Below are 26,551 nucleotides of genomic sequence, written 5' to 3'. Positions count from 1 at the left end.
TTATATATATATGCTATTGATAAGAATAAACTGTGTTTCATAAAAAGCAAAAGTGTGAATGTTTACTGAACATTTTTATACATATTTTAAACTTGCTAATTAAGGGTTATGCCAGAAGTTCAAAGAGTTCATGTCTGAATAGCTTCATACGTATACATTGTTTCTTTTCAAATGGTTGTTGGTTCTGAACAGTCACAAATAGTGCAAAAGGGCATTATAAATGGGACAGAAGCATCCAGAATGGGCCATCCTAGCATCATGCATTATCCTGAACTTAAATCACCCATCTTCCACAGCACAGTATGGTAACACAACTAATTGGTGTTAGTGGGAGTCAAGAAATTTACTGGAACTGTTAAATTATGGTTTGCAGCGCCTGGGAGTATGTTCAGATCATTCCTATCCCCTGCTCAGCCCCCTCAAAACAAGACCCACACACAAGGAAATAAACTCAAAAACCAAGTGTGAAACAGAAGTGCACGGCAAGCGTATCTAAATACCAACCGTAACAGATAGGCAGTGACCCACAGAGGCAAGAGAATTTATCTGAAAACTAACCGTGAGATGAAACGCTTACACTGAATACATATAGACTAGCTTTCCTCTGAACTACATGAGGGAACGAGAGTAACATCCTGAAATAGACTGAAAGCAATAAATGTACCCGTGAACACAGGGCTTCACCAAATTACCACCTGTCACATTCTCAGCTGGTGCTTCCAAAAAACGCACCAAAGAGATTGATCAGTCCGCCCCGGTGATGCCAAGATACTTAAGGCAGTGGAAGTCGTGGCCTAGTGGCCTCGTGGTTAGAGAGTTTGACTCCTAACCCTAAGGTTGTGGGTTCGAATCTCGGATCCACAATAACACGACTGAGGTGCCCTTGAGCAAGGCATCGAAACCCCAACTGCTCCCTGGGCGCCACAGCATAAATGACTGCCCACTGCTCTGGGTGTGTGTTCACAGTGTGTGTGTGTGTGTGTGTGCACTTTAGATGGGTTAAATGCAGAGCATGAATTCTGAGCATGGGTCACCATACTTGGCTGAATGTCACGTCACTTTTTTTTTTTTTCAATAGAGGGGTCAGAAATGAAAGAGAAAGAAAGAGCAGGGGAGAGAGGATAGGTGATTTAGGTTCAGGTAATTTCTGAGCTGACCTCATAGCTTTCATTCAGATGGATGTGAATTTAAAGAACTATAAATATGGAAAGCAAGGAGGTGAGGACTTCATTGCACTGCTTTAAATATACCACATTCTCACAGCGCCTCCTGGAGGCACACAATGATCGGGTGATGGCTAATCGAGTCCCAACCTCCCAAGTCTCCCACTCTCTCTCCTGAAGCCAATAAGGAAGTGACTAAAACTGCAATTCATCGACTGGCCGCTTGAGGCTGGCTGCAGAAGAGAGTCAGTCCCATAGACTCCCCATGTTAAAATGCCCAACTTTACAGCATAAAAAACCTGTTTACAGCCCGGTTCAAAAAATTATTTTGGTCTATATAGCTAATTTTGCCCTTCATGACAACTGTGAGGGGGTACATTTTTTTATAACTCATCCGTTTAAATTATATTAAGACTTAAAGTTCTGCATAATTAAGGGCCTGGCCACTTGAGTGACAGGTGGATTGCCACTGCGGACACTGCCGACGCGCTAGGTGGGCGTGGCTTCAGCAAGTAGCTCCTGCCTTTTTGCCCATTTTTGATTGTCCGGGAGAGTCGCGCGGTGACGCGCTGCCAAGATGGCGACGGCCCTGCACACTTTAAGCTTCAGAAACATCTCGGTTACGTATGTAACCTTGGTTCCCTGAATAGGGAACGAGATGCTGCGGTGACGTCACCACGTATGGGAACACCTCCGGTGTGACGAATGTCTGAAGCCCTATACCATCCCGCCAATCCTATTGGCCAAATGGCGCATAGCACCACCCTACGCATGCGCACGCATGATATACCTGGGTGCAGCGCGCCATTTCGCTCAGATTTCATGACTGAAGATGAAGAAATTATCAAGGTACGGAACGGCCAGAACCGCAGCATCTCGTTCCCTATTCAGGGAACCAAGGTTACATACGTAACCGAGATGTTCCCTATCATAGGTCACTTCGATGCTGCGGTGACGTCACCACGTATGGGAACGATATACCAAAACGCCTGACGTACCTGATAACTGAGATCCGAGGAAGCATCTGCTCAAGCGGAGAGAACCCGGGAGCCAGGAGCCATCCTCACATCCAGACTGTAGGACTTGATAAAAATGCTCGGTGAGGACCATCCTGCCGCAGCACAGATATCATCCATAGAAGATCCACTGAGAAAAGCTTGAGAAGAAGCCACAGCTCAAGTGGAATGAGCCTCAATTCCTAAGGGCGAAGCGAGTCCGCGCGCCTCATAGGCCAAAGAAATTGCCTCCACCAGCCAATGGGACATGCGCTGCTTTGTAACCGCATGGCCCTTACTTTTATGTCCAAAACAGACAAACAGCTGGTCAGATTCATGCCAAGGGGCTGTACGATCCACATAAGTCTTTAAAGCTCTCACAGGGCAAGACTTAGATCTCTTGATCCAGCCTCAGCAGGTGAAAAAGCTTCCAGGAACACTTGCTGAAAGCGAAAGAGGTTAGATGCGACCTAGGAACATAGTTAGGCCTGGGCCGCAGCAGCACCTTCACAGAGCCCGGTGCAAATTCCATGCATGAGGGTGAAACAGAAAGAGCCTGTAAATCCCCAACTCTCTTGAGGGAGGATAAAGCCATGAGAAGAAATGTCTTCAGTGTCAAGAATTTATCCGATACGGGCTCCAAGGGCTCAAACGGATGCCCTGATAAACCTAGCAACACAATGGATAAACCCCATGAAGGAACTCGCACAGGGCGGAAAGGCCTCAGCCGTCGCGCACGCTGTACGAAACGAGAAACTAGTGGATGACACCTCATAGAGGCACCACCTATGTATTCGTGGTAAGCTGAAATGGCTGCCACGTAAACCTTAAAAGTGGCTGGTGTTACGCCATCCGAAAAACAATCCCGGAGGAACTCCAGCACTGAAGCCACTGGGCAGTAAACTGGATCCACATTACGATTGCCACACCAGGCTGTAATCAGTCTCCACTTGAAAGCATATAAGCGTCTCGTAGGAGATGCTCTAGAATTCAATATAGTCTCAGTGGTTTCAACAGAAAGACCGGGACATACTAATGCACTCCGCTCAGTGGCCACGCCCACAGTTTCCACAGATCCGGCCTTGGGTGCCAAATCAGCCCCTGTGCTTGTGATAATAAATCCTGTCTGAGGGGAATCTCCACGGAGAGCCCGCTAGCAGACTGATAGATCCGCAAACCACGGCTGCGTGTGCCATCGCGGAGCCACCAGCAGCAGCTGTTCCACTCTGTCCCGCCGTATTCTGCATAATACCGCTGGGATCAAACGAATCGGAGGAAAAGCATACGGACTGGTCCTGGGCCAGCTGTGAGCTAATGCATCCACGCCCAGGGGCGATGGGGGGCATAGGGAGAACCATAGCAGGCAATGCGTAGTCATGTTTGACGCGAATAAATCCACTTTCGCTTTGCCGAATATCCACCATAAAAGATTCACCGTCTGGAGGTGTAATCTCCATTCTCCCTGTTCCAGAGCCTGTCTGGATAGCATATCCGCTCCGAAGTTCAAACGTCCGGGGACATGAACAACTCGGATCGACAGAAATTTTCTCTGAGACCAGAGAAGAACATGTCTCGCCAGCCTGCACAGGGGGCGAGAGCGTAATCCTTGCTAATGATTCAGGTATGAGACAAACGCTGTGTTGTCTGATCTGAGCAGCACAAGACGGCAGATCAGCAGATTCGCGAATTACTGGAGAGCCAGAAAACTGCCAGTAATTCCAACCGGTTTATATACCAACTGCGTTGTGCAGCTGTCCACACTCCATGGGCTGGTAGCCCTTGACAAACAGCTCCCCAACCGGTCAAAGACGCATCCGTCGTGACGGTCTCTGGGAAAGCTCAAATCCCCAGCCGAACCCCGGTAGGAGAAACTCGGTTGGCATCCATAGTTTTAACGACATCACACAACTCCGTGTCACCGAAATCGTCGGATGCGGAAGACAACGGGGTGAAATATTTCGTCTTTCCGCCCACTTTTCCACTGAAAAGGGCGCATGTGAAGTAACCCCAGACAAATTACGGGGAATGCCGCTGCCAATCGTCCAAGTGGTTAACAGACGGATGCCCTGGAGCCGCAACGGGGCCAGAGCTACATCCATGCATTGAGAAGTACGGGGTCTACGACTTCTATAGCCCCTTTGCTCAGCAGAGTTGACATCTCCTGTCACAACACTGCTATTACCATCAGTCTACCACCGTGGAAAGAATTCAGCGGAAAGAGGCGGGCCTCTAAAAAGCGAATTGGTGTATCCGTGACAATTGTGCGTAACACCCATTGAGAAATGCCGGGCAAGCGTTACACGCGACCCAAAACGATACTAGCAGTCTCAAATTTCCGCTTTCTGCAACGTTGTCATACACATAATGTCCGTGCACGGAAAAGCCTGCGGCATTCGTGCACAGGGGAAGTGTATGCATAAGAGCTATTGCGTCCCGTTGTGTATAATCCTGAACGTGTCCACGGCAGGAATTAGACCAACGAATTGAACATCAGGCTCTGCCGCTAACTAAAACGGCGGCTGTGCGAGCCGTCATAAACGGGTCGTCTGTGTAAGACCCTTGAATCACCCCTCAAAATCTGAAAGCTGGATTGCGCAGTGTCTGAGGGATTATTAGTTATTATTTACGCCTGGCGTCACAGCCCGATCCAATGCTGCTCGAAGCGCTGTTTGCTGCGAGACAGTCAATGTTAGAGCGTAGGGACTGCAGTGAGAGTGTTGGATGCGCATTAGCGGTCCAACAGCACTCTATAGTGGAGGGCACAGTCCCTGGCGAACATGAAGTAAAAGCGCATGCGTAAACTCGCTGCGTTTCGTTGTGTATAATCCTGAAGCGTATCCACGGCAGGATTTAATTCACCAAGATAAAAATCGGGCCACGTCGCCATTGCGAGAACGTGGCGGCTGTATGAGCAGTCATAAACTGGCCATCTTTGCCAGCCTTTTGTGCCGCCCCTCAAACTCTGAAGGCTGGATTGTGCAGAGTGTCTGAGGGGGCGCTCAAATGATAACTCAATCCAATGATGCTCGAGGTGCCTTTGCTGCGAGACAGTCAATGTTAGAGCGTGGGGACTGCAGTGAAAGGGTTGGATGTGCATTAGCAGTCCAACAGCACTCTCTAGTGGAGGGCACAGACCCTGGCAAACATAGAAGGAAAGCGCAAGCGTCAAACTCGCCGCGTTTCGTTGTGTATAATCCTGAAGCGTGTTCACGGCAGGATTTAATCCAACAAGATAACAGTAGGCCACGCCGCTAGCGAGAACGTGGCAGCTGTGTGAGCCATCATAACTGGCCATATTCGCCAGTCTCTCGTGGCGTCCCTCAGACTCTGAAGGCTGAATAGTGCAGAGTGTCTGAGGGGGCGCTCAAATGATAGCTCAATCCAATGATGCTCGAGGTGCCTTTGCTGCGAGACAGTCAATGTTAGAGCGTGGGGACTGCAGTGAGAGGGTTGGATGTGCATTAGCAGTCCAACAGCACTCTTCAGTGGAGGGCACAGACCCCGGCAAACATAGAAGGAAATGCATGCGTCAAACTCGCTGTGTTTCGTTGTGTATAATCCTGAAGCGTGTCCACGGCAGGATTTAATCCAACAAGATAAACATAGGGCCACGCCGCTAGCGAGAACGCGGCAGCTGTGTGAGCTGTCATAAACTGGCCAAATTCGCCAGTCTCTTGTGCCGTCCCTCAAACTCTGAAGACTGAATTGTGCAGTGTCTGAGGGGCGCTCAAATAACAGCTCAGTTCAGTGACGCTCGAAGTGCTTGTGCTGCGAGACAGTCAATGTTAGAGCGTGGGGGAAGAACGAGAGGCTTCTCGTAAAGAACCGTAATAAGAGAATGAAATTTTTCCGAAATAGACACGACTCGATACGTCTAGACGAGACTAGGTCGCGGCGGAGTTTGGCGCGATCCGTTCGGCTAGAGAGGTAGTCAAACGGCATCGCTATATAATAGCATGTCACTTAATCGTGGCAAAAACCCGCGCCGTTCGTGATATGCGCTGATAAGGCTGCTTCCAGGACCTCGAACCTCTTGGTGGAGGTCCGTGAGAAGGGTAGTTTATCCACCGCGTGGATAGCCACATATTAGCACACTGAGAAAGGGGAAGCGCGTTTCTCCTGTCCGCTCGGAGGGAGAGAACCGCTTATGCCGGTCAGAGCCTACTCTGAGTAGAAGCTGCGGTTAGACAACATAGTATAAAGCAAAACTGCTCTGATTAACGCGCTCGAGTAGGGGAGAGCGAGCAAGTGGAAACTCCAGTGCATCACTGTACTCATAGTCAAGCCGCACATATCGCCCCTAACCAACACCTCGTGCGGGGCCTCGGCGACCGCAGAAGCGAACGGTGGGGGTTAGACGCGAGGCGACTGAAGAAATAGACTCCAGAGCGCGGATACTTTTCTATTTTACCATAGCCGTAGGCTATCACAGAGAGAACATGAGAGAGGCTGCAAACGAATCTCTCATGAGTGCCTCCCTGTGATAAACCCATATACGGCTCTTACCTTTCGTTGACTCATCGCGTCCGCGAAAGAGGAGTTAACACTGCTCGAAGAAAATCGCTGGAGAACGCGAGATGATAGGGCACAGATGATTCGCTATTCCTGAAGGAATGAAATCTGAGCGAAATGGCGCGCTGCACCCAGGTATATCATGCGTGCGCATGCGTAGGGTGGTGCTATGCGCCATTTGGCCAATAGGATTGGCGGGATGGTATAGGGCTTCAGACATTCGTCACACCGGAGGTGTTCCCATACGTGGTGACGTCACCGCAGCATCGAAGTGACCTATGATAGGGAACCACATTTCAGGAGTCTACGGGTGACGTCACGGACACTACGTCCATGTTTTTATACAGTCTATGTGCTAACACAAGAATGTCTACAAAGCTGACACAAGGCAGCAAAAAGTGAGGCATGTGAAGGGCAACTAATTGGTCAAATCGGATCAAATCATGACCCTCTTCTGTCATTATTCACTCACCCTCAAGTTATTCCAAACCTATATAGCTTTCTTTATTCTGTGGAACATAACATGATATTTTGAGAAAGGCCTCCGTTTATTTTATTTTATTTTTCCATGTAATGGAAGTAAATGGACAGCAAAACTGGTTCCAGACATCTTGAAAGAAGAAACGGAAGTAAGAAAGTAAAACAGGTAAATGCTGAGAACAGTAGGAGCTTTGCAGACCTGCTGTGCCACTCCACATATACTTCATTACTTCTCCTACACCCGTCAAAGTGTCCCAGACAGCCACAGAAAAACCACAATATTATTGCGCCACAGTCAGCAGAACGATGACTGAAATACTTCATTAACATAAAACAGCAGCTCGTGGATTGTCGCCAAAGACAAAAACGAGATGAAATGAAGCGATCTTTTGAGAAGCAGTAAACGCTCTATGATCTTTCAGACCTGAAACCAAAACAAAGCAACCTCAAACACACACTAAATTTGCCAAGACCTTCATCTTCAGACACAAGCTCTAAACAGCAGACACCATGTGACAAAGCCCCCCAAACAAATTAAGACTTCAATTAAAGATTAAACCCCAACACAGGGATCCTGAGAGAACAAACTTCTTCATTAGAGGAAAAAAACAGACCCTGTTCAAAGGAAAGCTCCGCTCTGCTGCTCTTCTGAGGCACAACACACACATACACACACACACACACACACACACACACACACACGGCATCTCAAAACTGGCAGTGGAGTCCAACTGAGTGACAGTGGAGTTCGGCCTCACAGAGGGAAGACTAGTAGAGCATGAAATTAGAGCCCTCTATTCCAGCCTAGCAGGAGACAGACGTCTGACAGAGACTGAAAAGGAAGGTGTGTGCACGCGCATGTGCAATCTGTGACAGGTGAGGGAAAGAAAGGCAGTGCATCTGGGTGTGGAGAAAAGGTCTAAGGAAACGGTGCCTGTTATGTCAGGTAGAAAAGAGAAGAACGACTGCAAGTGACCATGAGAGAGAAAAGCCAACTCACTGTGACCTCTGTGAACAACTTTAATCGTACACACTGGTCTCATAATAGGGTTTTAAAATCAAGTTTTGGATAATGTGACCTGCAGCCAAGAAGCCTGAATCGTTAAAGTTTAAACAGAACAGAAAGGATAGATGAGCTGGTTCACTTTGGCTTTGAGTGGTGCTTTGCTGCCCCCTACTGGTGAGAGACTGATAAAACTTTCAACGTCTGATCACTACAATATGGGGAACATTTGAAAATGCATGTTAAAAAGCTATGGTCTGATGTCAGTATGTTAACAATGATTTATTCAACAATATTAACATATTTACTAAATTTAATGAATCCTTGAATAAAAGTAATAATTTCTTTAAAAAAAATAATAATTATATATATTCCAACATATGTGCCACTACAGTGCAAAAATGGATTGTTTATACTTCTTTGATTAGCATCATTTCTGATTATTAACTGAAATTACAGATTAAAGAATTTGACAAGATGATGCATATGTCTAAAAAGGTAAGACAAAATTACCTAAATAAACCGTAAAAATGCCCCTGAAAATCAATTTAAGGTGGTAAATATACCCTTTAACAGAAAAGCTCATTTCTATCGCTGTTGTGAACTAACCATCACATTATTATGAAGAATATAAAAAGCTTCAGTAGTCAGCTGTCTCCAACAGTCCTAAATAAGACGAGGTATACCAGCACAAACACATTCACCAAACTAATGTCTAATTAAGCTGCATTGAAACTGCAATTTGGACCTTGGCCACCAATGAAGCACATTATATGGAGAAAAATATTGAAATGTTTTCCACAAAAAGGTGTTTCTTTGCACCTGAAGACAGAAAGACATCTGGGATGACATGGGGGTGAGTAAATTATCTGGGTTTTTTTTATTCTGGAAGAGAACAAATCCTTTAAATCACTGCCAGATACACAAAAGGCTAAATCCCTGTCAATATTCAGCAAAAAAACTGTAGGCAATGGGGTTCCATCCACAGAACATAAATCTATAACCACATACTTACATTGTAGGGCAAACAAAGTAATGTCTCTCTTACACCACCTGCTGGCAAACTAACAGAAAGTCCTTTAACACGCTGAGCGTTCCTTACATGTTGCCAGACCACTTAAAGACACTATCGATTTGATGAGAGGAAGAGCAAACAAATTTTGATATATACATCTATTCATAATTTAATAGCACCCTACACTGAGTAACCTTAAACCTCTGTATCTGAATGAAGAGACTCTCTCAATAACTACAGCTTTGACTGAAAGTTTATCAAGACTGGCTCACTTCTACGCCATGAAAGACTGAACTGAACTGAACCTGACACACGTGGTCACCACCAAACACGCTCAGGCTCCAAAACCCCAGTCTCGGCACTCAAAGCCTCCACGCTGACATCCGGATGCAGCCCAATCTGATCCAGGCTCTGAGTTGAGTGAAATCTGTCTTAAAAAAGCATTATAAATGAGCACAACAGCTGCTCGAACCAAAACCAGTCCAGCTGGTAAAGACTCCGTAAAAAAGGCAGGAAAATGAAGCACTGGAGGAGAAGCATATGTGTCGCTAAATTGCTTGTAGCTTTTATTGAATTATTCTTTAAACGACTCTTGATTAGAGGTATCACAATGAAGCAGACGTTTGAAACTATAAAGTAACTATTAACTATAAAGAAAAAGTTTATTTGCTAAATATAATGACACATTCAGTACATTTAACATAACTACTATTAGGTCTGCAAAAAAACACTGCTAAATTGTGAACATTAGAACATAAGACAAAACTGCTCAAATTCCTCAGATTTCCTTCCATAATCGGCTTAAAAAATAAAATAAAAAATAAAACTTTACATTAGTGCACATTCCATGCCCTACATAAAACCTTCGAGAACAAGTCTATAAGGAACATCATGTTTTTGTCTGCCTTTAATTACTAAAGCCATAATTCATATGAGAATGACATCATCTCTTTTTGTGAAGGTTAGCGTGTTCAGACCGAGCCTGAGCTTGTTCATCAGAAGCTGAGAATACAACACAAAGGAAAGGAAGCTGCTGCTATAGCAGGCATTCCTAGCATTCACCCACAGAGATAGCGATCATGCACATCATTCCTGACACAAAGAGTATTGTTTCACGCAGCAGGGGAATTCCTTCTGATGCACGTTATGGTGAGGTCCGATATTGCCTGGAATGAAGAGTTACTATCTAAACAACAAACTATACTACACCGATATTAGGGCTATGAATCAATTAAAACTAACCAGAAATACTGATATCCATGATAATACTGACAAATGAAGATATAACAAAGCATATTAGCATAAAGAAGAATAAATCACTGAATATAAATTACAAGTAAATGCACTACCATTCAAAAGTGTGGTTCTAATAAATGTTTTTGAATGAAGTCTCTTATGCTCAAACAGGCATTTATTGATTAAAAAAAATATACTGTGAAATATTACAATTCTTAAATATATTTGTATAAGCTGTTTTGCACGCAAGAAAATAATAAAAGTACTCTTTTCTTTCCATGAAAAATGTGTTTTTGTAAAATGTCTTTTACTTTCATGTTTATAGATTTAATGCATCCTTGCTGAAAAAAAAAAAGTGTCTATTTCAAAACCAAAATAGTAGTATGTATACTTAGATATTATGCATGTCAATTAAAAATTTATCAAATTACATGATATTCCAATTAAATAACTGCATATCAGTTTTTACTTAAAAAGCCCAAATTAACTTAATTCAGGTATTACTCTATCAGATGACATATCAATAAATACAAGCCTATCACTGGCCTACAGTCCACAGCAAAAAAAATTCCAATCAAGTTTAATCTGTTTGAGGTAGATTAGAGGCTGAATGACGTTTTTTGGCTGACTCTCTGTTTTCGGTTTCATTCCATTGCATTTCCTAGAATGCTTTTGAAAGCAAGAATACATTCAGTGTGAATGGCTTCTTACTCATTCTTTGCCGTTGATCTCAGTTTGCCAAGCCGCGTTACACCTGCAGTAGCACTTTATTTTGGAATAAACATGAAAATAGGACTTAAAGGCTGATTTGCACAGGTGATAGGAAAATCCCTCACTCTGAAATGTATGCATCATGAGGGTGATTAGTTGCACATAAATTAATCATGTTCATATAACAGCAGTAATATTTTTACTCGCCATCTTTTCAAATGTAGGCTCTCTGCAAATTACAACAACTTCAGGAGGATATAAATTAACAAAACCCACAAAGATGCTGACATAGACTTTCAGCAGTTCTTATCTCTGTGAGTGACCGTGTGAAAGAGAGCGCACAGGAGGAAGTACCAGAGCACATTTCCTCTCTGTCCTTGGGGTGTGTGCGCGTGAGCAAGAGGAAGTGAAGGATGGGGAGCCTATCAAATAGATTCCTCTCTCCACACTCTCCAGTTGCCACTCACAATGCAAAATAGAAACCGCACATGCACACCTCTGTCAGCACTTAAAGCAGGAAAGACACAAACACTATAGCACTCTCTGCTGTCTTCTGTCTTGAGGTTTGCAGTTATGATTGAATCTTTACTCGTTACTAGAAGTGCCCAGAGGCAATCCCAGAATCTGTGCCTGCCCACAGAGATTCCCAAACATCTCAAGTGTTTAATGGCTGCAGCTAAGTAGATATCATGTGTACACATTGCTTTCCATTGGCTGATTTGACCATGACGATCTCTGGGGTTTGATGAATCTGACCAGAAAATCTGACCGATAATGAATGCTGACCATCGTCAACAGTACAGCTGATCGCTAATTGTGAGGTAGCTAAAACATGACACTGATCTGGACACATACTAATCACACCACCCACTACTACATCATCATTAACTACCGGTGTAAGACGCAATGACTGCAGTCTGTCTTTTACCCAGCATGCACAGCAGTGTGAGATACGCTGGCTACGTTTACATGCACCCAAATAATCAGTTTGTGATCGGATTGACGACTCAATCGGACTGAAAAACGTTCATATAAACACCTAAATCGATCCCATTGAGCTCAATCGGAATTAAATTTTGATCGGATTGAAGGGGGTGGTTTATTCCTCTTCTAATACGAATGAGCATGCGTGTAAACACTCGATCGGATTGAACCATGAAACTGAAAGGACTGCGCACATGCAATGACACAGAAATAACGCAATGACATATAACGCACGGAACAAGCGGCTCTTCCTTTTGAATAAAGTGTTGTTTAAATGCATGTCCTGTCATTATAAAACTCTCCTTTCACTCGGCAACTGTGAAGTGAGCAGGACAGCCTTGTTTTGGAGACTCATCCACAGGCAACCCCTTTTTGGGCGCGGGGAGGGGCTTTTTTTTTTTTTTTTGCGTGATAAATATGAGCAGCACAGCGGTTTATATGTACATTCATCCATAAACGGTTAAATATTAAAACAAAGAAACAGTGTAGGAGAGTGGTTATCATGTGCAAACAGTGAGAAACTCTATATGTCACTTTCACTATTTGAGCAGTGTGCGCCTGTCAGAAAATCTGTTCCGATCTGTAGCTTGTGACATATAAACCCGCACATCAACCTGATCACTTTATTTAGCGTTCATGTAAACATAACAATTTAGATTCATCAATCGTAATGAATTTAGTCCGATTGAACCAAAAAGTGTGCATGTAAACGTAGCGACTGTAGGAAAAACAAAAAGAGGATTCAACTGGAAAGTGCAAAACAGTTGTTATTATTAGACACAAACAATGCTGTTATTGTGAACTAAAATATAAACATAATTTCATTGAATTGAAATCCAACTTAAATAAAATATGCATAAATATTAGAAGAAAAACTTTGTTGCCTTGGCAACTAACTGAAAGTATTTATAAGTTTAGGTTGAAGTATTAAAACTTTTTTAATTAAAATAGAAAACTGAATAGAAAAAAAAGGCATCCTCTTTTAACACTACAAATTGTGAATCATAATCTTCAGGTTGTCATAATGAGCTAGTTATTAATCCCAAACCAGGGTAAAATTCCTCAGTTCAACCATTCAGACTGCTTTAGTCTGATTTAAAAGGAGGCAGAAAAACATGTCAGACTGCAACGAGAAGAAAATGTGTGGAATTTAGGGTTGCCAAAAGTTAATGCTATAATAATAAGGCATTAATGCAATCTCACTTCAATAAAATAAAGAAATGCAGTTGAATATAACAGTTTGGGCTCTTTTTGTACCTTTAATATTATAGTAATGTACCAACTGAGAGGTTTTCCCTGTACAGTTCACAGCATTAGTATTTTTTCTTAAAAACCAAACAGATATGGTCAAATAATCTTTCTGAATAATCAGCTATGAGAAATCTAGTATCATGCATCCCTAAAATATATAACTCTATACCTTCTAACAAAATGAGCAGCCAATAAGGTTAATATTGCATGACCTCACTGACAACGACCCTCGTCCCACATAAGTAAAAGTAAAAAAAAAAGCATGTGTTCTTATCACCAGACAACAGGCACGTCACAGCCCATGTGTGTGACTCACAAGTGCCCCGAGCTCCAAAGAGGGGATATCTAATGCTCTGAAGCAGGGGCAAACCCACTTTCACCCAGTGCAAACTAGCAAACACAGGTATGCAAAAAACACAGAGACTGACACTTAAACGTAGTCTGGCTTCCTTCTCTGATGATGATCTGCATGTCGGTGACAGCGAGCATATAGTGGACTCAGACAGTGAGAGAACAGCGCTACACAAAGTAAATAAAAGCCTCAGGACACTCTGTGCTCAGCCATGTCTGACCGATCCCTACTATTCGGTCACATCTAATCACATCCATCGGCTAGAACCAGCAGCTCCTGCGGTGCCACACTTGCCCTACTGCACTCCATATCATTCCTCTTCTACTATACTACTTGGCAGAGCAGAAGTTCATGGCAGTCTGTCAATGCTACAGCCAAGTGGAATCAAAGTTTCACCGACAGCACAAACATCTGTGGATAAGCCACAGCAATTGGCAAAAAAATCAGTTTTGTGGTCTGAGTGGGACTAAAACGCTCTGCTCTTTACAGTGATACAAAAGCTGAGATCGGTTAACTAAGATCTGATTGATGAAACGCATTCCCAGTTGAACTTTGTCATGTCAAATGTGATAAGACTTTGTATGTTGCCATCTTTAATATGTACTTTGGACATGCGCAATGGTTACAGGTGATAATGAAAACAGAATACAGGCTTGACTTCAGTTTCACATTCATACAGACAGTTCTCTGGCCTCTATTGTAAGCTGCTGTGTGAACAGGACATTATGAAACTCACTCCTATAAGTACATATAATCATCAATCCCAAACTCTGACAGTGTGAGTATAGTTATATTCATTTATAGATAAACTCTCCCTTTAAGATGTCTTAGTTTAGTGAAAAGGCACTTGAAAACCCATTTTATGCTCATAATGTGCCTTATTTCTTAATAAAACTAGATATTTAACAAGGCAAAAAGTGACTTGAAATTTGATTTTACCCATTAGAAGTTACTCCGATGTTTAAAAAGGGAATCCCACAGACCCAGAGCAAAACCCAACAGCCTGCAAAGTCTAGGCGATGCCAGCACGAGAAGCAAGTTATTACACTTTGATGAAAAGAATTCACAGATTTTGAGTAATGCATTTACATTTTCAAAAAGTTAAATACCCGGATGATGTACTTAACATAAAATTCATACACAAGAGTACATTGTGCTTAATGTACAGAGTGTCATTAGGATCATACAATGGAAGTTAAAGGTAACCAACAAAAATATTTTTTAAAGTTTCACAACAGAAACAAAGGTTTGGAACAACATGAGAGTGAGTTAAGAATGACAGACTTTTCATTTTTTGTGTGTAGAGGGTGTTGACTGACTAACATTCTCTCAAGGCTTTCACAATCATAAGCTAATGAAGCTACAAAACACCTCCCATCAGCATCGACAAAGAGAGAGAGAGACAGAGGCAGAAAGAGGCCAGGCAATATGAGCAGTGAGGTGCAGCTGCACTTAAGACACCGGAGAGCTCAGAGTGGACGAAACTGCTCTGATTAAGACGAAAGCTGAGAGAAGAGCTTGAGAAGGTGCTGGCCTGCGACATCACCACAGAGCTGAGGAATGCCTTAACATTCTCACATGCTCGGTGTAGAGAAAACTGACTTTGATGGGAAGACAGAAGAGGGATTATAACAGAATTTAGAGCAAACAACTGAAGAAAATATCTGAGTTTGTAACAGGCCAGCTAAGAGCTTGCATCAGGACCTGCTGGTAAGACTGTAGCTGGCAAACATAGCAATGTCACGCAATTAAAAAAAGAAAAAAATGAAAACATGCACCATGCAACAGAGAGGAAATGAGAATGCATTCTGCTTTCAATGTTCAGCTCAAACACAACTGCACACAACTACACTAAAGAGACGGTGTAGGACTTGCTTGCAACTTTATTACAATATTTACAACAAATGATATATTGAAGTTGCGATAAAACGGAAGTAGTGACAAATGTTTTATTCTGTACTATGGTATACATCCGAGTGTAATGGATTACCAAAACCAAAAAAAAAAAGTAGGGAGGATCTTGGTTCTATGCATCACTTGTTGATTCACCAGAAGATTGAGTTATGACATTCTGAATTAAACATTAAGAAGTAAAACGTTTTAAAATAATGAAGCATGCACAGATTATTTCACAATAAGCTCTATAATATGCATTTAGATTTTTTTTTTTCATTTCGTCTTTAAAATCTTACCATCATTTTAGTCCTCCTCAACGTTCTTTGCACATTAAACTCCCATATTATTACAAAACATAACATTTTATTACATACTATTGCAAATGAACACCCCCCCAGACCAAACAGAGGGACCACCCACTTGAGCAGCTGTTATGGTTACGGTCACCTGGTTACAATCTGAAGAAAAGATATTGGTAGAAACTAAAAAACTGCTTTTAATTGCTAAATGGTAGAGTATAACTTCTTATTCCATAGTCCCTGTGGACTCATATGACAGGGTATCATATACACTGTTCTAGGATGAACCATTATGAAACAGGTGTTTATGTGGAACCAAGCACAGTGTTTATCTGTAGCATCATTAAAACAGCAGTTCATCTCTCCTGTATAACTCTTCCACAATGAAACACTACAGTTGAGCGTATCAGACCTGCTGATCAGTTCAACTCCAGACTGGTTTTCCATTCATGCATTAGTAATGGTTTTGCTCAAGGACACATGGCTGAATAGTGATTCGCCGGATATCAAATCCCTGTCAGCTGTCATCCTAAACAGAGTCTGATCATCATTCAATTCAAACGTGATCAATAACGCGCTCTCAAAAGCCGGCTCAGTGGGTTTTGACACCCAGCTACGTGTCAGCTCCCGGGTGACTCGTCTCAGGACCGTGATCCGTGAGAAACCTGAACAACCCCCGTGTGTAACCTGACTCCTGCCGCGTACAGGTGATCAAAACATCAAGCCGAGTCACGTAAGCGGAGGAGATTTCAGATCATCTCACCTTTGGCTTCGCAGTCGGCGCAGTATTTGTTATCATCCTCTCTCAGCATTTTGGACAGAATGGCCTGATGCTGCTCGTTCAGTTTCTGAGCCTTTTCCCTCTCCGATCGCGTCGTCATCTCGGCCCGTTTTCTGTCAGCGTTTCTGTATAAAATCACCTGTCTTGCCCCCGATTCGCTCTGTTCAGTTGTTTCGTTATAGATGGAAGACCATCCCCTGTGAAATGAGACTGTGGTGGGTTCACGGCAACGGATCGGCGGCTGGGCTGAGACAGATCGGCGGAATATGGCCGATTGGAGGATTGAACGGAAGCGGAAACGGAGACGAGTATAAGTTACAAGACACGGTGGTCCGATTAAAATAAAATAAAAAATACGGTGAATTGGGAACTGGGGAAATGTTTAATCAAATTGAAGTGGTATATTATTGTTTGTGTAGATTTAAAGGTAAGACCTATGCTTTGTGATATCCAAATATAAGGCACTGTGACTTTTGCGTCATTGCTGACGTAGGTATGTGCTAGGTTGGACAGCCGGTTTGACGCGAAATCTGTTGTAATCATATCTTACACTACTTAGAATATTGTCATTGGCCAAATATTTAAATACTGTTAAATAGACTTTGGCAAAAGCGTTGTTGTAAACTAGGTGACATTATAAGTAAATTTGAAAGTTTAATGTCTACATTTTGAACCATGACGATAAACCTTTCACTAATTCATAATGAATTACAAATTCAACTTTTAACATAAATGTTTAACTAAGCAAAGTTTTAAACAATTATTTTAAAGAAACCTCAAAATTATTTAGAGAAAATGTATCAAATACAAAATACTATGAGAAAAACGACACTGTTCACTAATTTATATAACTTGTTTATTGAATGTGCCTTCAAGATTTATCATACTCTGCGAGACATCAGCCAATTTACCATCGTTTGTTCAATTTTATGATATTTGCAGAGTTATAACCTTTGTAAATGTTCATTTGAATGCTTTCTCTCCCAGTCTTGCTGTTGTTCCCTGATAATGCATAACCTACTTAAATGCTGATATTGTACTGCTTATCTGTAACAAACCATGTGCAGATACATAGGAAAACTATTGCAGTAATAACTTTTTTTCCCCCACAAACTGACTCATTTACATGATAACAAACACATGTCCTTGTGACAAAACTTAATATGAATGTATGAAATCTCCTGACAAAAAAATAAATAGTTGAATGTGTTTATTCTTTGAAAAGATCTTTCAGGCCTTGCAGACTTTGTTACTCACTTTCAAAGAGAATAAAAACATTCAATTTCCAACAGCAGATTCTTTTCAAAATGTAAATTACAGGCTGAACAGAACTTTTCAAGTAGTTCAAACTACTTTTACACAAACTATTCTTCATCCTCGATAGTAGGTCCATACAACCGGCAAAGACAAACTTTACAGAAATTCTCTCTTTGTATCTGTATGCAGAATTATAACTCATTCAAATGTTAAAATAAATACATTTGGATATTTTTAACAGGGCAAATTAAAAGTCAATACAACGTCCCTTTCTCTCCCAATCACCGTATCGTGTAGGTTCAGGACCTCTGGGACCACCTTTCTCCTTAGTTTCTGGATTCACGTCATCTAGAAATCCTGTTAAAGTGGCAATTAAATATTATTCCATTTTATATCATTAATTGTATAAACTTAAAATACACTGAATTAGTCATTTATTTAAAAAAAATATATTCTTAGCTATAATTCATGTGTATAGCCTATCATTTCGATATCCTATTCTCAAATATATAAATTATTGTACAATAATAATTACGTTCAGAAACATCTTTAGATTTTGACTCGATTTCGTCCGTGTCAAAGCGTCCTTGGGGTGTTTTGGCTTTCTTTAAGGGTGCTTTATCCTTGGCCACACCACCAGATGTATATCCTGCTGTCCTCTGACATGCTGCAGATACACAGGAATAAGAGTAGCGACACTTTGACAAATCTATCACAAACTGATATGTATACTCGAACACGATTCTCAGTAATATAAATAAAGGACGTTTAGAAATAATGCATATTAATATGACATTTGTACAAATCAATGCCTAATGAACAGTTAAATGCCAATCAAAGCTATTCAGGTTGCACTCACCAGTATAAGTCGACTCTAAAAATAAACCTTTCTTTACAAAAACTGTAGTACAGTAAACGCGTAAAAGAGACATTTTGCGTGGACGCTACCCGTCTGCTGTGAGCAGAAAATTACACAACTGAATGTTTTGACGATTGAAAATGACGACGATGCACGCGTCATCATTCAGGGACATAAAATATACTCGAGAGGATCGCGGCGGCGCTACAGAAGTGCAGAGTCGATTGTTACATCTGCTATGCCATCTTTTCCAAGCGAAGAACAGATAAGGAAACTCTATGAAAATCAGTTACAAAATTTTACAGAATAATTCTTAGATTACCTGTGAGACTTAAGCTATATATATATATTTATATATATATATATATATATATATATATATATATATATATATATATATATATATATATATATATATATATATATATATATATATATATATATATATATATATATAGGCTATATATATATATATTGTTGTTGTTGTTGTTGTTGTTAGTCTGCATGCTAATTTCCGTTTAATCTGTTTTAATAGACATATGGAGAATTCAGGTAAAGTGGCCCAACTAGATGTTTTTTTTTTTTTATTCTCTTATCTTTTTTTTATTACTTTTTTTAACTTTAAGGTCCAGTTATAATATTTCGAATACAGTTCAAATAAAGTGTTATTTGAAAGCTAAATTTCTTAAATAATTTCAATTTTCAGACAAATTTATTTTCTGATAAAGTGGGAAATTCCATATTAAAAATTATTCTGCATCTTAAAAACACATGATATATTAACACATATTATCAGACAAACATATTTAATAAACCCAAAATTATTTAAAGTGTAAATACTAATCTTAATTCATGTGTAAAATTCCAAACAACTGAAAGAATGTGTTGAGTTACATTGAATTTCATGAGAATCTGAATATCAGAATATTCAGAAATCTGAATATTGCCAAACATGAATTGTGACCACAAAACAAGCAACAATAAATAGCCTAAAAAAAATAATAAGAGGAACATTTTAAATGGTAAATGTGTTCTCTAAACACTTTAAATTAACTTTAATCATGTTCGTATTTTAAGCTTTATATTTTGCATCTACATTTTACTCCTCTCATTCTTTCTTCACTCCACAGATTGAACTTCATCCCTCGACATGCAATGCATTGCTCTGAATGCTCTGAATGCAAAGTCATTTCTGTTACCTAAAAAAGTAAATTATAGCCTACGAGCCAACTATAAAATAACTAGTCAATGTCGATTTATTTAATGAATTGGAGTATAATAACTGAAGGTTAAAGGTCGACTCACTTTATCGAACACATTTAGTGTGTATTGTGAAAAGCGAAATTCATGAATTGAAATGAATTCAGCCAAGGTGGGCCAGCAATATTTAAATACAAGGAAACTAACAAATACATAAAAAAGAAAAAAATATTCTCTGCATTTTATTCCCTACTAAGAATCAGAGCAGAAACAGTCTCAATATTTGTTCCCATTTAGTGAGCAACCTTATAATTTAGAAATGTAAAAGCGCTTTCTTCCACCCAGCAGTCACGTTGCATGTCAGACATTATAAAATGTGTAAAATAAAATATGAAAATAATAATCTATAGATAGATTACATGCAAGTCTAAACGCCCCCTAATGTTATTTAAAATTTAATTCGCGACTGCGTTCATATAGCTAAGGCCTATTGTGACCTAAATTACTTCCATCTCTTAACATTCTGGTACGTTTCAAACGACACTTATGTAACACATTATACGATTTCGGAACAGACGATGAAACTTAAACCACCTTCCGATGCAGTTTTGGATAGAATAAGCTTCTGGTTATTTTCAGGAACACCATCACATCTGCACATAGTTATCATAAATACACGTTTGCACTCTCCAATATAGACAAAAAACATCCATTTATCATGCAACCAAAACTGTCATTCACTAGAGATTCATCACAGATATGCTATGCTATCTGGGATCTATCCACAATGGCAAAACCTGCGTGGTGTTGTATAGTTACTCTCAACAAAAAGCGCTAAACAAATCGAACAGTTAGAATGAACCAGTCTGAAACATGACCACAGATATTTAATCATTCATATCAAGCTATAATAAAATATATTTATATTTTATACACGCCGACATCTCCGAAGAAAGTGAAGGACAAATTGTAAAACATCTTGTAAACATATCATTGCTTGATTTGCCTTTTGAGAAACTGTTGCTCGTGTAAAATGAAAATGCAGACAATAAATGTATAGCCTAGACTGGAATACAGGTGTTACTGAGCATTGATGTTTCGTCTTTGTTTCTTCAATTTCAAATAACAGTTGGATTTTTTTTTTTTTTTTTTTTTTTTTTGTGGGTGGATACTGCTTCTGAGTGTACATTTACGCGTTTAGCATGACGCTTTAATCCAAAGCGATTTACAGTGCATTCAGGTTATAATTTTTTAAACCTGTGTTCCCTGGGAATTGAACCCATGACCTTTTTGCGCTGCTAATGCAATGCTCTACCACTGAGCAACAAGAACTGAACTAATAGCCTACTTATTTTTCTGCATCACAAAAACCTATTTCTGCAAATAACAAGTTGTCATTTAAATTACGCCTCCAAACAAAAATGACAGTCTTATAACAATCATTAAGAAATAAAGTAGCCAAAATGAAGTCGCTCATAGGCCTAGCCATAGGCCCATTTTCCCTGTATTAGCATATAATATTTTAAATCACAGGACTATTTTTGCTGCATTACAAACGTGCAAATACAATCCTACCAATATGAAAAATAAAAGATAGGCCTATCGAAAAATAAATTGGTAACACTTTATAAAAAAAAATTTGTTAATATATAGGCTAACAATATGTAATGCTCATCAGCGTATTAGTTGGATGCAGTTAAAAGAGCAAATTAGTTGGAATAAAGCTCTGATTAGCGTGATAGGCAACAGCAGGCATATCAATTCATTCGCCTATGTTACAGGTTTTAGCTTTTTACCCAGAATCGCCTTTTTAAAACTGTTAAAATACTTTTTACTTTCAAATTAGATATTTAAATTTAATCTCCTTTGTTTTCCAAGTACCCACATAAATAGCCTAACTACAATTTTGCCAGTGTTTGCCAATTCGTTTTTATTTGTGATATTTTTTGACTTATTAATGAAATTTAGTATAAATTGTTGCCACAAACGTTAGGCTATTGCAAGTATACCAAATAAAATTCATGTTTGAGATACAAGAGCAATACGATAGTCTTTTAAGTTTACATTTTGATTAAATCGAAGTGATAAAATCAATAAAAAAAATATTCTGCACAACTGTAGGCTAACGGAGAGCAGCAAATTTTCGATTAGCTGTTTTTACAAGCTGCATATTACAAATGAAGACTGGTTTTACGTTATAAAGAAGTAAGTAATGTGATGTTGAGATATTCCTCTGCACATCGCACATCCATAAAAGTCTCTTAATCAGTGTTGGGAACGCTACTGATTTTCGCCGTGTTCTCGGTCCAGGGCTGAAGGTTCTGAAGTGCGAATAGGGAGCTGTTGTGGAGGCAGATTGGGTCCGCATTGACAGGATGGTTTATAGTCTTTTGAAAAGCTTCTTGCTGAAGTTGCATAAGGATTCGGTTCGCTTGTTGTCGTTCGGCTTCTCTCTCCTCTGCAGTCTGCCTCCTGCATGGATTTGGATCATAGCATTGCAGTCATTTAGTCTGTAATTTCAGTCATGATTTCTCATAGCCGTTTTAGTTAGTGGTTGGCTAAATTAAAACAAATAAATAAAAATACAAAGCGGTGATCCTAATACCAATTGATACCAAAGTTATTGTCATTAGGTTTATTAAGTACGTGGAAACCTTATATACATAATATATGCATAAAATCACATAACATCACATAACATTTCATTCACATAAGATCACATAACATTTCTGTCGTCGCCTAAAACTGGATCATAAAATGACTTAAGGTCTGCTCCATAAGTTCCAGGCCTAGAATAATGTTTAATAAGTAAAAGTTGGAGTAAAAAAAGACATTTGCAAAAGTCCATCATTAAGAATATAACCTGTTTACACTGTCAATAAAAAGGCCACAGTCAACTAAAATTGGTCAATCCAAACTAAATGGAGTCAATTAAACATATATCGATGTATTTGTTGAATTGATATATTCTGAGTGAGGTGTATGAACAGGCCTTCCAAAAAGCATTATGGAACTGACTCAACTGACCACATAGGGGTCTTTAAAAAAAATACTCAACTGGGTTTAGTGGTGAGACGAAAAAGAATGCATTACGTGTGGGTGTAAAGGAAGCATGATTAGATCACAAAAGCTCACCTCCATTTCGTTCTTCTGTTCTGGAACCATGTTTTGACCTGCGCATCAGTCATTTTAAGTGCTTTCGCTAAGGCTGCCCTCTCAGCTGACGCCAGATACTTCTGACGGTGGAAGCGTTTCTCCAGCTCGCAGATCTGGAGGCGCGTGAACGACGTCCGGGGCTTCTTCTTCTTCGGAGGCGTTCTGTTCTGGTACGGGTGACCTATACGGCGTGTTACAGTGAACGGTGAGAGGGCCACTAGATTGAGAGACAGAGTGAAAGCAAGCAAAGGAAATCAGCAAAACGACAGAGCCAAGCAGTGAGAAGCATATGAGACTTCCATAGATGAAAGATAGTGTTGTTCTTTGAAAAACATGCAACAATACGAAATGTATCGAATAAGTTCCGCCAAGCAAGCAAACAGACAGGAACAGTGGCGCGCACACCACTGGACAGGATCTTTTTTTTTTTTTTTTTTTTTTTTTTTTTTTTGGCATTTTCTTATGTCTATTAGAACGACAGTGTGAAATGTAAATTATAAATCATCAAATCAATCGATCGATTACTGAAAAATGGTTCGTCAGGAAACTAGAAGTGTGCCCCATATGGTAAACTAGCATCTAAATTAATTGATTTTATTCGAGTTGAAAATATTACGACTAGCCTACATGAGGTTAAATCATTGAAGGCATTTTTAAGAATCAAATCAATAGCTATTTTTTACTTTATGTGGAACATTTACAGACATGATAAATCAAAATTTGAGTTCTCATGAGGTAAAATACTTTGTCATTTATGAAAATATATTGTATGGATATACATTTTAAGATAATTTTCTTTGGCATATCGATGCATTGCAATAATTGTATATGTTATAGAAACTCTCGTTTATTAACTCGCGAGACCAATAAAGTTTACATTTTAAGTTGTTTTTATAAAGTTGTCAGAAAAAAATTCATATATATAGCCTATATATATATATATATATATATATATATATATATATATATATATATATATATATATATATATATATATATATAATGGAGTGTCTTTAAAACTGAAGCCCTTATGAATTATTTTGATTAATGGATTCGTGATTCTTCATGGAAACTCAACCAAATTAAAAACTATTTAAAATGTAAAAGCGTAGGCTAATTGCTGCCTAAACATTGACAAAGTTACAACCTACTATAAATCATTGCAGTTTTTAGACAACTTTGGTCACTGATGGGTTGAATTAATGATTATGATTACAACACGATGAAAACATTTTTTCGCAGTGCAATTTCGATTAAGACGAAGATTTAAATAAAGCAAACACCACTGTAAAATTTAAAAGCGTGTTTTCTATTACCTGTAAATCTGTCTTTGGTATATCTCCTGTTACTCTCCATCCATGGAAACGTTAATCCCGTGAGACTGTTAATGGTGCCCATGCTTCCCATACTTGGCACCGTGGCAGTGCTGGTGGGAATGGACGAGTGAACGCTGCTCAGCGGCCGGTGCGCTGGAACCCGGATCACTCCCGAAGAATTAAGGCAATTCCCATTAACATTCGTGCCCAAGTTCATGTTGTACGAGCTGTTGAGGGAGCCAACGCTGCACGAGTTTCCATTGTATCCAGCCGAGTTATTGACATTGTAGTTGCCAGTCATGGTATTATAGGCTGTGCTGACTATGCAGCCCAAACCGTAGTCCAGATCCTGCATTCTGGGGTTGGAGATCATGCAGCTTCCCTGGTCTGCATTGTGAAGAATCTGATCGATCCCAAAACTGATGGTGTCTGCGTGCGTCTGGTGGAGATGCGCTCCCATATGATCCATGGTGTGGAGAAGCGCGCGCGCTCCTGCGAGCCTACAGGATCCTCCACGTCACCCCAGTTATCATACAGCAACTAAAACGCAGTTTAGTCCAGACTTGTCGTTATCTAATAGCATTGACTGCATATGTGAAACGGACTGAACTACTGACGATTGTATTTTTTTACTGCCTCCCTTTACCCTTATAGCTATAGCCTGCCGGATGAAGCCACGAGAACATCAATCAAAATGCCAAAGAGGCTGGGTAAAATTAAGCCTCAGTTCTGGGGTGAGAGACCCAATTGGCTAAAGAAACCACGACGAGTCTGTTCAATGAAACGCTTTAGAATTCCCTTCTCCGCACAGGGCAGCTCAAAGAGGTGATTTATTAAACCGAACACCAAAGATTAGGGGGAAAAAATAAATAATTATAATTAATTAATTTACATAATTAACTTGTCTACGCAGTATCTGTTGTTTCGATATTTTCTTTTTGGATGTTTTAATCATGCGAAAATAAGGCCGTGATTTCGAGGTTAACTATTTTCCACTCTTAGGCTACAACCATTAACTCAAATTAATTACAGTGGTTTGTCAGTGATTTATGGTGAGAAAGATCAATCACACAGACCATTTTTAAAAGCTTGACCATACTGTCAATGATATAACGTGAAATAAAATCTGAAAGACAAAATCTGAATAAATCAGTCATTCTTATCGGAATAACTTTATTCTTCATCCAAAAATAATTATGAAACTCTGTCGTTCCAACTTAAATGATTTATTTTAAATATTTTGTGAGTCTAATTTCAATTCAAATTTATTTGGTAAGAAACTTCGATGTGTTAACTTCTGTATTAATTATTCATTTATTTTGTATGCATTAATCTTTCTAAATAAGATGGTTATAAATATGCAATATTAGACGAAAGCAAACAGTTTCATGTTATCGATTTCCTTCTGGAAGAAAGTGGATGGTGATTATTTAAAATGCATTAACGATTAATATTTGATGGGGGCTCCAGATTAACATTAAAGTTTAATGAAATATAAAAGTGCATATTTTCGCTAAAACTGATATTTTTTGTTTCAATAGTGTAGCCTAGACTTAATTATAGCTTTTAAGATGTGTATGTAGGTATACTGAAGATGAAAATACCTTATTATTAATCTGCATTGCAATTGGTGGGTCTAAATCAGTCTTTTGTTTTCCATCACAATTTAAACGAAAAAGATGAAGCCAGTAGAATAAGTGTTTGGAACGATCATTTTATGATTGATTATAGCAGGATATCAACCCACAAAGGTCCACTTGAAAAGTGTCATTTATTGTGTGACTATTGATACACTTCATTCCTCTAATGCAAATTAATGTGACGAAAATTACAGGTTTTGATTTACATAGAAACTACACACAAAACCGACTGCCACATCTTCCTTCTATTTTTTAGAACTCTTTGTCATTTAACTTAAATTTCATTAATTTATGTGCGCAATTTGTTGGTTCTCTCGCAACCAAAATTGTCTGTTTGCGCATTAAGCAAAGCACTATTTCTTTGTATGATTATGATATCTAAATGTATGCCAATTTTTTTTTTTTTTTTGTCGTTTTAACCAAAATGTAGGCTACAGTAAAAAAT

The 26,551-nt window shown here is 39.6% G+C and overlaps 3 protein-coding genes across 12 annotated transcripts in view; all 3 read right to left on the bottom strand.

Annotated features, from left to right (window-relative positions):
• The window catches only part of LOC113112641 (stromal membrane-associated protein 1-like), a 99,440-nt gene extending 82,472 nt beyond the window's left edge, over window positions 1-16,968 (bottom strand). For 6 of the 9 annotated variants that reach the window (XM_026278377.1, XM_026278381.1, XM_026278383.1 and 3 more), the window contains exon 1: window positions 16,661-16,967. In XM_026278377.1, coding sequence (XP_026134162.1) covers window positions 16,661-16,778 — 118 coding nt within the window. In that variant the 5' untranslated portion in view covers window positions 16,779-16,967. Of the gene's footprint in view, window positions 1-16,660 lie in introns of all 9 variants that reach the window. The other 3 variants (XM_026278378.1, XM_026278379.1, XM_026278380.1) reach the window with 1 other exon arrangement.
• A 905-nt stretch (window positions 16,969-17,873) lies between these two features.
• LOC113113171 (succinate dehydrogenase assembly factor 4, mitochondrial-like) lies at window positions 17,874-19,115 on the bottom strand. Its single transcript, XM_026279344.1, has 3 exons — window positions 18,795-19,115; window positions 18,471-18,602; window positions 17,874-18,292 (listed from the first exon to the last, which is right to left on the bottom strand). The coding sequence occupies exons 1-3, from the start codon at window positions 18,865-18,867 to the stop codon at window positions 18,183-18,185; spliced, it is 315 nt and encodes a 104-aa protein (XP_026135129.1). The 5' UTR covers window positions 18,868-19,115; the 3' UTR covers window positions 17,874-18,182.
• Window positions 19,116-21,267: 2,152 nt separating this feature from the next.
• LOC113112640 (T-cell leukemia homeobox protein 1-like) lies at window positions 21,268-25,257 on the bottom strand. Of its 2 annotated transcripts, none has more exons than XM_026278376.1 (3): window positions 24,467-25,257; window positions 23,130-23,331; window positions 21,268-22,466 (listed from the first exon to the last, which is right to left on the bottom strand). In XM_026278376.1, exons 1-3 carry the CDS (start codon window positions 24,933-24,935, stop codon window positions 22,256-22,258), a joined length of 882 nt encoding a protein of 293 aa, XP_026134161.1. In that variant the 5' UTR covers window positions 24,936-25,257; the 3' UTR covers window positions 21,268-22,255. The 2 variants fall into 2 exon arrangements, with proteins under 2 accessions (XP_026134161.1, XP_026134159.1); XM_026278374.1 differs by having other exon boundaries at window positions 23,130-23,367; window positions 24,467-24,935.
• Window positions 25,258-26,551: the final 1,294 nt, after the last annotated feature.

The sequence above is a fragment of the Carassius auratus genome, chromosome 13 (assembly GCF_003368295.1).
Source record: "Carassius auratus strain Wakin chromosome 13, ASM336829v1, whole genome shotgun sequence".
In the NCBI taxonomy this organism is placed as follows: Eukaryota; Metazoa; Chordata; class Actinopteri; order Cypriniformes; family Cyprinidae; genus Carassius; species Carassius auratus.
Note: the sequence above shows the minus strand (reverse complement) of the source record. Positions and strands in the feature narration are given on the sequence as shown.